The 10,842-nt window shown below is 40.5% G+C and overlaps 1 protein-coding gene across 1 annotated transcript; it reads left to right on the plus strand.

Annotated features, from left to right (window-relative positions):
• Positions 1-325: 325 nt before the first annotated feature.
• On the plus strand, positions 326-10,451 carry LOC137259920 (uncharacterized). The gene is made up of 4 exons (XM_067797564.1): positions 326-1,385; positions 8,858-8,923; positions 9,302-9,388; positions 9,699-10,451. The coding sequence occupies exons 1-4, from the start codon at positions 359-361 to the stop codon at positions 10,310-10,312; spliced, it is 1,794 nt and encodes a 597-aa protein (XP_067653665.1). The 5' UTR covers positions 326-358; the 3' UTR covers positions 10,313-10,451.
• Positions 10,452-10,842: the final 391 nt, after the last annotated feature.

Raw genomic sequence — 10,842 nt, forward strand, 5'->3', positions numbered from 1 at the left:
CAGCTCAGCATTCCCATCTAGCCATGTCTACACACACTGCTGGTGTAGCATGTGGTTCTCCTAGCTGGGCGCCATGTCTACACACACTGCTGGTGTAGCGTGTGGTTCTCCTAGCTGGGTGCCATGTCTACACACACTACTGGTGTCTCGTGTGGTTCCCTTAGCTGGGCGCCAAGTCTACACACACTATTGGTGTCTCGTGTGGTTACCCTAGCTGGGCGCCACGTCTCCACACCCTCCTGGTGTAGCGTGTTTTTCTCCTAGCTGGCGTTGTACGAGACACTTCAGTCGAGCTATATAAAAGCTGTTTACCCAGCGGCGAGCCAGTCGCCTTCCCATGTGCGTGCAGTTCTGAGCTATGGACCTATCAACACTTGTATTCCTGAGTCTTGTATTGTGCGGCATGCAAGACGTACATGCTGATGACAGTTTAGCAAAACTGACTCCATGTGTGAGAGGGGTTGAACATGACCTTACCGCTTGGAAATTTCAAACTGAGACTAAACTGATGAACAAGTTTAAGGTTTGGGAGGAGTCACTGAAAGAAGAACTAACTTCAACATTCCTTCCTTCATTGATACAACATCTCGTCAAACAAGCGATTACAAGCTACCTAATTGAATATGATACTGGGCATCCGATCAGTGAACACGTTCTCGATGAGGTTCACAGCTTAAAGGACAATGAACAAAACATAAAGACACAACTACAAGCAATAACACAAGACTTAAGACATGTTGAACAGGAAATAGACACCTACAGAGAAAGTGTTGGAAGAGAACGTAACGAGTTGACCAAAGACATCCGGGCTCTACAGCAGCAGGTGAATCAGACAGTAGTTCGAGCAACCTCAGATGCAAGGTTATTGAGATCAGAACTCAATCAGACCATTGATGACCTGCTCGAGACAAACCAGACACTCGCTGGAATCACACAGGACTTCAGGACGCTAAATACCAGTTGTGTGGTGACGGAAAAAGAAATACAATCATACCGGGAGGACGTGCAGGAAATGCAGAGAAATGTTTCCACAGACATTAGGAGTTTAAACATTCAGTTGAATCAGACCATTATTTACTTGTTTGACACAAACCAGACACTCACTGGCCTCACACAGGACCTCAGGGCGTTGAATACCAGTTGTATGGTCATGGAAAAGGAAATAAAATCATACCGGGATGGCTTACAGGAAATGTGGACAAACGCATACACAGACATTCGGAGTTTAAACATGCAGCTGAATCAAACCATTAGTGAATTGTTTGACACAAACCAGACACTCACTGTCCTCACACAGGACTTTGGGACGCTGAATTCAAGCTGTTATGGGATGGGGAAAGAGATCAAAGAGCCTTCAACCACTACGTATCCTGGAACGACTGAAGGTGAGACTTTTAGCAGAGATTTGTTGCTCAATTAAGATTTTATTCTGGTATTGCGACCGAAATAATAAGAATAACATTGATTTGTTTCTCAGCCTTGGGTTCACATGATAACATAGGATTAGGCTGGCATGGCAGCAAAAGGGTTAATGTACACATTAACTTGGAGTTTTAGGCATGAACAAATGGGGTTTATTTGATAACCTAGGACTTACAAAACATGTAAACGTTGGATTAGCATGCAAATGAACACTACCTACATCTTAGGCATGTAAGCATTTATTTAGCAAGTAAGGACAACCAAGGGCTTACAAGGCATATTAACGTTAGCAGGCATGACCAGTGTATATAAAAGTTACGAGATATGTAAAAACTGGGCTACCAAGTAAAGCCACCCAAAAGCTTACAAGGCATATCTATGTGGAGTCAGCAGTAAAGACCCGGTGTATATAAGCCCTACCAAGAACGGTACTTTTATCTTCATCTCAAGAGTAACATCTGGTTGTGACTTCAGCAACGACAACTGTCTCTGAGCAGACGCTCAATCAATACTAAAAACAGATTTTATTTCTCGTCACTGATACACTACAACATGTCTAATGTCTGTTTGAGAGACAAAGTCACACCAAAGATCAAGCTTAGCCAGTGTGTCAAGATCATTGACGATTCTGTATATCTAACCTCCGCCCAGCTTGCTCCAATCTTATCAGTTTAATCCCCGGCATGAGTTCTACAGTAATTCTCTCGTATTTAACGCTGATGGAAAATGGTGAATGTCAACTCTGCTGTGTTCACACTAACGTACCTCTGCACCTATACATATTTGGGCAAACTTACTAACTGACATCAAATTAGAAGACCTGGCGTTGCTAGATCAGAACCTTTAGGTCAAACCTGTCCAGCACAGCCCCGGTTAGCTACACACAGGACATTGTATGTAAAAAGCAATCTCAGTATGGCAGAAATCTGAACTTCATACTGAATGAAACCCTACACCGGATTGTGTCCATGCTTATGCGTGAATGCCAACACTTTTAGAATGTCCTGGTAGAACTTACTTTGGGATTACCCTTTAATGATTAACACTACACCAAGTAGTTCTCCAAGAGTGGGAGGAAGTTAACTCGGGGAGTCAGGCAGTGCAAGGCTGCGAATTAGGTCTTAAAATTTCTTCACTGATAAACATTCTAATTGCAGAGGTATATTTGTCGGGAATCTGATGAAATAAATCACCAGGTTATAACTATTGGGTGATGCAGTGGTAAACGCTGTGCACAGTTAGCATGTACAGCCACACACCCACGTTTTACTTTCATTTATTTTCAGTACACAACAATCATGACATGACTGACTCAGACTATGGTATTCTGAATAGACGGGCAACTTATGGCTATTGTATCTGAACATAGCTGTAATATATACTGGTTAACGTTACATTGCCACCGTTTGTCGAGGAGAAATTTAAACCACGACGCAATATAACCAGATGAGACAGTTAGAGACCTGTTGGCAAAGAAAAGAAAACAAGTCATTACTTTCTTGAAAGAAAAAAAACCCAGGTCATTACTTTCTTGACCGTTCTATATGGCGCAGGTGCATAGTGAATGAACTCTCGCACATAAATACAATATACATGGTGACCAGAGAGCACTGTTTCGTGGTATGTACTTCACACCTAGCCCCCTTGATGCCGAGACCGTCACCTGAAAGAAATTGCCTAACATGTACAACGATGTTGACGGATGACATCCTACCGTTGATCTATTTCTTCCAAAATAGCGGCTTAACAGACAAGGGTACACATGATTATGTGAGGACTCTTCCCTTGATTCAGGAACCTTTTGTACATAAACATGAGATAAATATATTAAATATTGATTATTTGGGGTTATTTATACATTTTGATCGGTTTAATTGTAAGTTAGATAAGAAGCCAGAAATACTGATCATTATCGTTGTCGTTCTGCGTGATTTTGCGTCAGTCATGGCGTCACGCTGAAAGGAAACTTTGATGATTTCTTTGAGTTTAACCTATGTCATATTAGTGATTACCCTTTCCTAGGAAAATACAAATTCTAGTACTTTTTTGGGCTGAGTCCCAGTCCGGCATTTGAACCAGCACCCTCAGAGTCAGGCACCAAATCGCCAGCACGCAAAGTCATCTGCCTAGCCCGCTCAACTATCGCGACGCGGATATCGTACTAGAATTTGTACTTTACTAAGAAAGTGTAATTCCAAATATGACATACCTGATCACTTTCTAAATGGCATTGTGTAATTCCTTTGAGTTATCAAATCATTGCATTGTATGTATTTCTAATTTCCTATGTCTTGCTACAATGCTCTTTCCATACATATTCTAAAGGTACTGAGCCATTACAAGCAATGAATAGATGTCTGGATGTAGTAAAATTTCAGAACATGCTGTGCAGTGTAAAATCGGAATTTTACATTGTTTACATTTGAAACAAGCGCAGTCTTTCGAACACAGCGTCCCTTTTCAAATCAATTAGCTTTCGTTACATTTCATCTAGAGAGTTGGTATTGATGACAAAGACCAGTTGTAGTTTAATTCTAAAACGTACGGGGAATGCGGAATCTTTTTGAATTTATCTTCCCTTCAATAATCCGTTAGGTGCGCTGATCCGGACGGTCCAACCTTTAACTGACAGCGCATGTCGTATGCGCAATGTATGCCGTATGTGTTACTATTACTCTTAGAGACAGTTGACCAGTGTAGCTTTCGCCTTCACTGGTAGCGTTCACGCCGGTGCATTGACCGTATCTCTTTTCCCTCTTACCACGACATATCAAGTGTTATGTCCTGAAAAAATGTATTCCATGATTCTACGATGCACCTTGGATGGCGAAATGGCAGTTCGAAGAGGTAGAATCAACTGTCATGTTCTGTCGTTTTGTTGAAGTAATGCAATCTGTAATTTAAATCTGGCGCGAGATGTCTCAGTATCACACGTTTAAAATTGAAGTGTATTTTCACGGTATGTGTACATACTCAAATCGCTTTAGTATTACGCCCGACATGGCTGCATTCATGTAATACACTACAGCGGTGGGCTGATGTGGCACATGAAATGTGAAACACCGAAAGTCTTGTCATGTATATTTCATGGGCTGTATAAGATGGGATTGAGATTTTTGTACCAGTAGCGGACACGAAATATGTCAGTCATTGCCTTCACGTAGACAGTTTTCAAATACGATAAACATGGGCATAACTAAAATCTACTTTTTTTATGAGGGCAACGGTTTGTAATGCATGAAATATAAAATCACTGTATGGATAAATAATGCATAAAAATTCAACAAACTTCTACAGTGACTGCATTTTCATTATCCTGAATTACGGATATAAATAAAAATGTTTTGATTTCTTAAGTTTTAATAGAGGGAAATAATATTAAAATATTAATTTATTAAATATACTGTTTAAGACACAGAAGAAGCAAAACTATGATTAGGTTAAGTACATATTCAAGGGCACTTTCCAAATGCTGTGTTTCATTACAGAACTAAACAATACATACATTCATATTGATAATATATTTCAGCATAATAAATGTCACTGTTAAGTGTTTTCAGCATCAAATGGTTTACATTTTCCTGCAGTGTCTGCATACATCTTGTCTTCCCAATGATCAGATTATTATAAAAATAATGAAAACTCTCATCTTATTTCTTTGTAAACCTAGCTATTCATGTTTTATTGCAAAACACTGTTTTTTTCTAAATTCTCATACACGTTTATTTATAAAGTCAACACCTTTCCCACTTTACATTATATCTGCACTCTACAGAGTTTTTGTATGTTGGTGCATGTGTACTTTAATATTACATTACACATGCATGACTTTATTCAGTCATTGTACAAATTATCCAGTGAATTTCTCATAAAATAAATAAATCCATAAACATATCTTCATAGAATAATTGTGGAGTTAAATTCGAATTTATGGCGACTAAAAGATATATTTGATATTAATCACATTTTCTGTGTTAATTACAGACAAAACCTAAAGTTTTCTTTAAGAACTGTTCAGTGAAAATCAGAATGAAAACGTGTACAAATTTAGATACTATATGGTTTGTCAACTTAATGTTACCCAAACACTAAAAACATGTGTAATGTAATTATATTATACACATACGCTTCGGTGGTCAGAATTATATGTTGTTCATTGAGACAATTCTCTCTAAATGACTATTTATATAAAGAGCTTTAAGTGGGGTAAGCATTATATTTCAAGCTATGATGACGGGTGTTTCTGATTCAACCGACTAATTGCTTAGATAACAGGTGTACGGCTTTTGTGTAAGTATGTATAAAAATATGCAGTAGCATCAGCATTTAAAACCAACATGGATTCAGAGGAGTGGGGAACTACTGCTCAAAACGTAATTTATAGCTGTTACATTCTATGCGGAATTTTAGTATAATTTAGTGTATTTTAGTGTAATAATCACAAACTGGCGAGAAAGACCTTCTAGGGATCGATTCAGTACTTCGCTGGTTGGAGGTGTATCTCTAATTTTTTCTTTCGTTGAGATTTAATGCCTATGATGAAATTTAATGCAAGTAAACTTACAACAGCCAGCGCCTTCGTCTTCTTTTCAGTTATCGCCCCTCGCTACGAAAAGATCGCCCACTTACTGATGCATTTGTGGCAGCTGACAATGAAATATACATGATGTATTTGGTGTCTCAATACCGACTTTCGCCAAACATGATTTTGTAAACACCATTAAAGATGGCGGAAAGCGCACTTCGGCATTCGTGTAAGTGTATTGTGGAAAACATCTCAACCGACTCTGGGTCATCGGCAACCGCAGTAATGATCTCATGGAAACCTGATATCAGTGATCATTATTATGCTACATGTATTTTGTTTTAAAATTCAGCACAGCCGGTTATTATCCGGTCTTGACATTTCATTTTGAAAGACAATTGTAATCACTTTAGTTTTGTCTGAGATAATAGTGAATGGTAACACAAAACAGAAAATTACCCACAGAAATCAAAACTGTGAATTATATTTGTGTGCTTGATATATTTAGAATTTTAAGTGAGGGTTGACGTGGATATGTCCCTCTGGCATCCAGGGGGCTAAACTGAGTTGGGGAATGTCTGTCTACACGTAGCAAAACATACGTTATAAGCAGGGTGCACTGTATCAGGGTATCTCTATTTCACACCCTGACTGAGTTGGGGAATGTCTGTCTACACGTGGCAGACGCCCCCCTACATTATTTTTACATATTACGTATCATTTCCATTCCATTGCCAATATTCAAAACAGGTAAGATTTCTAATATCAAAACGCTTCACTTAACTTACAAGAACAAATCTCCGCTTGGATTAAATTCATCCGAATCTTGGTCATCATTTTCTATATTTTCAGGTTCAGTTATGTTAAAGGGTTTTGTTGGTTCACACACACAGCGGATAAACGTAAGAACCGTAACAAAAGGATCATCGGAACGACGTAAATATTTCTTCCTCACGATGTACTCCACAAAATAGCTATCATACAGTCCTTTCGCTGTTCCATACCTGGGCCGGGACGCTTTCACTGCTCTCCACGTACTCCCAGTTTTATTAGTGCACGCACCATTCTCTGCATTCCCAAATTCCTTACTATGATTTACTGTCACATGTACACATCCCACCTCATTCAGTCCTACATACGCCTTCCAACAACCTGAATGAATTACTGATCCCAGTCACACCCACTTTCTCAGCACACTCAAAGGGTATCTGCATCAGGCTTCTCCAAAAACATCCTGTTACTTTCTTTCTCGGTACCCCGAAACACTCACACAAAATCCACTCGCCTTCCTCGGTGAAACTTGTGCTTCCCAAACTTATTCTCATCAATATCCACTTCAACCTCTGACCCACATATCATCTCATTCTCCTGTTCCACCGCAAGCAAACACACATCTCTGCAATAATTCAACCAGTCAACCAAAGCGTGATCAGACGTAACTGCCCTTTCAAAAAATTATCTCGCACTTGATAATTCCAATAAAATGTCAGTTTCATGATTTCACTAACCGAACAAATGACCTTAAAAACACCCCAAAATCACGCCTTGCTACAATGTTATTTTTGCATTTCTTATTTTAACAACGCCACGCATAGCCCTCCGACTCAAATCCTTTCGTTTTCCCATACTCCCACTTTCATACTTCACACACTTCACACAAACATCTCCAATCAAACCAAACGCTTCCAACCAATCCATCGACTTTCTCTCACAACTACACAACTCATACAGGTCATCATACACCTTTCTCTTAACAGCCATTGCTAGGCAAGTGAAATAAACAATGCTGAAATCAAGTGACAAGTAAAAATACAACCCAACACCCGTAGGCGTTTACGTTGTGGCATTCGTAGTAGCCCACTACCTTATTTGGAACATTCGACACGTGCGTCATGATTTGACCAATCAGAGAAAAGGAACGCCATGGGATTTGCCTTTGATTACTAACGATTAGATTGATGTTTTGGAGCATTACTAAAATTCGTGTTTAAAACTCTCGTCTTTGAGACTGGAAGCAGTGTCCTTTGATAAACGACAGAGATATCAACACGTAGCAGTGTGTGGTGGTAAAGATCGAAATGTCGGTTGTCTTTGTCAGTATCAATATTAGAAACAACGAAAATAAAGCATAGTTGCCCTTCCATAATCTACTTTCCATTGACTTGAAACCTGATATTGAAAACATGTTGCAGACATGCACAAAGATACGTTTGGCCGTGTTCTACAGTGGGGTGTATTTCAATGCAATGCCGCAGCCCCGAGTAAAAAACACAATACATTTGAAATGAAAGATTTGACTGGACAGATTTAAGATAATCTCATAAAGTCACCAGTGACAGAGGTATATGCCACTAGGTCAAGGTTAAGGGTAAGAAAGTGTACATAATTTGATCAATATAACAAGTTTCAAGCGAAATCCTGCGTTGTCATGTTTCCCCAGGCCTTCCATTGTCCCCCGTCGGTGACAGGCTAAACACAGGTCTGGGTGTAAACATTGTGTGAAGCAGGTAAACTGCTCTTTATGGATTCCCGGAAGTGTATTTGACTGACATGCGCAGAAGCCATATTTACATCGAAGCGAGCACATCTATAGCCATCTATACAATTCCAATATTTCCACAAAGATCAGTACGTCAACTGTTATCACAGTCAAAAGATAATGGACAGCTTATTACATTTCCTGAGTCAAACTGCGAAAATATATTTAGGGACTGAAATTTCCATTCCACACATCAAATCATGTGTAGCACCTCTCTTATAACAGATAACAGATGTATTTGGACTTGATCCATGTATAATATGGACGGGCCAAACATTTGTGGAAAGCGGAAACTGAGGCAAGTAGTCATAATACTTTAACTATTTTTTGCACCATGTATAGTTTTCTGATTAAAATATTCCCTGTTTTAGCCTCGACTGACCCGAGTCCGAAATCCACGGTTCCACCAGCGCCTGTGACGACACAAGACCTACAGGGTAGGTGGGAAAACCCAGCAGGCAGGAAGTTCAGTTTTTACTTCTCCCTGCATTTACCACACTGATGTATATGCCCGTGGTGACTTTGACTTGAGTCAAGAAAAATCTCACTTGGTATCGATCGATGGTGTCAATGACAAAATTGGGAACTGTAAAAAAATAATATTAGGAAGCGTCGCTTTTTTCGTGCTATTAAAAGTTATCTCCTTCAAACGGAATGAAAAATGATTAACACATTTTCCCATAAGATATGCATTTAGAAATCAATCATGCATAATATTGAAAGGCAAAACATATGTGGAAAGGCGAAAACAGACCAGCAGTAGAAATGCTTATGTGCTTCGTATAGTCTTCTGAACAACATGTTCCCTGTTTCAGCCTCCACCACTGACGCGAGCGAGGATCTGACACCCAGCAAGACGGTTCCACCGACGCCAGTGACGACACAAGGCTCTGATTATAACGGTAGATGCAAATCCCAGCAGTAGCAGTTGTACTGACGCTATCACCTTGTAAAGTTCAATAAAAATCTCTCTCTAGTCGTACACACAATAATGCTACAACATCTGACTCTAACAGAAGGTTATGTATTAAACACTCCATCGTTAATTCCAGAGGCCACATGTTGACATTCCCGTCATGTTGGATTGTTTGTCAGCCATGATGGAATTGTTTAAATGACGTAGCAATGTCCGAGTCACGTATCAACATGATGTAAACATCGTAGATGTGTGAAAAAAGATGCCTGGTGTAGATTATTTACTTTGTGTTGCAGGGACTCAATTACCAACTGCAGGCCGCGACCTGTTCTCCGCAAGCGGGTACGGTGATCTGGAGAGAGTGAAGCGGATCCTGTCAGCGGGTCACCTAAACATCAACTATAGAGGGGGAGAGTTCAGCAGGACACTGGTGATGGAGGCAGCACGGAATGGACACAGGGATGTGGTGGAGTTCCTGGTGGGTAGAGGGGCTGATGTGTCACTGTTGGACAGTGTCGGTGACAACGCCCTTCACTTTGCCTGTTATAATGGACACCTGGAGACCGTGAAGCTGATGATGTCACTGAACGTGATGGACATCAACAGTAGAGGACGGTACAGAAGGACATCATTGATGTTGGCAGCTTGGAGCGGACACAGGAATGTAGTAGAGTTCCTGGTGAGTAGAGGGGCTGATATGTCACTGGTGGACAGTATCGGTAACAACTTCCTTCACTTTGCCTGCTGGGGTGGACACCTGGAGACCGCGAAGCTGATCCTGTCCCTGGAGGTACTGGACGTCAACGCCAGGAACAGAGACGGGGACACAGCGGCCGACTACGCGAGACGCGGGCAATTTTTGCGACATCAGCGAGTGTTGGATTTCCTGATGTCACGCGGTGCACACTGAAGTCAGAGTTGGTGTGGACAGAGACAGAGTCGTTACTGACACTGACGTGTTCACAGTTCACGTAGTCGTGTGTCACGATTCAGGTGATTTCCGTTTTTTCTTGTGAATATAAATAAAAACGGTTGACTGTATTTTCAGACATTTTGTCATGTTTTGTGTTTGTAGCTTCACATGATTAGGTAAGAAAATTGTGAAGTGAGTGTAAACATAAACTATGAGTGATTGTACGTAAATGTCGCCCGTCTTGACATAATTCTGATGTAATTTTGTTCTGAGAATATCGCGAATTGTGAAACAGACAACAACAAACTGTCAGTTTACATGTCGCTGCAGTGTGTGACCTCAGACTGATCCGAGGTTCACCCAGCTGACGTGGCGCCTTTTGTACAGTGACAGTGACGTCACACTGCTGATGACGTTAGAGACAATCAGAGGTGCTCGGTTGTCTTTTCAGCCAGAAATAGCGGAGCACAGTCATACAACACAAGCCGTGTTACTCAAATACCATTTCCTCGCTGCTGCTTAAAGAG

The sequence above is a fragment of the Haliotis asinina genome, chromosome 13 (genome assembly GCF_037392515.1).
Source record: "Haliotis asinina isolate JCU_RB_2024 chromosome 13, JCU_Hal_asi_v2, whole genome shotgun sequence".
NCBI lineage: Eukaryota > Metazoa > Mollusca > Gastropoda > Lepetellida > Haliotidae > Haliotis > Haliotis asinina.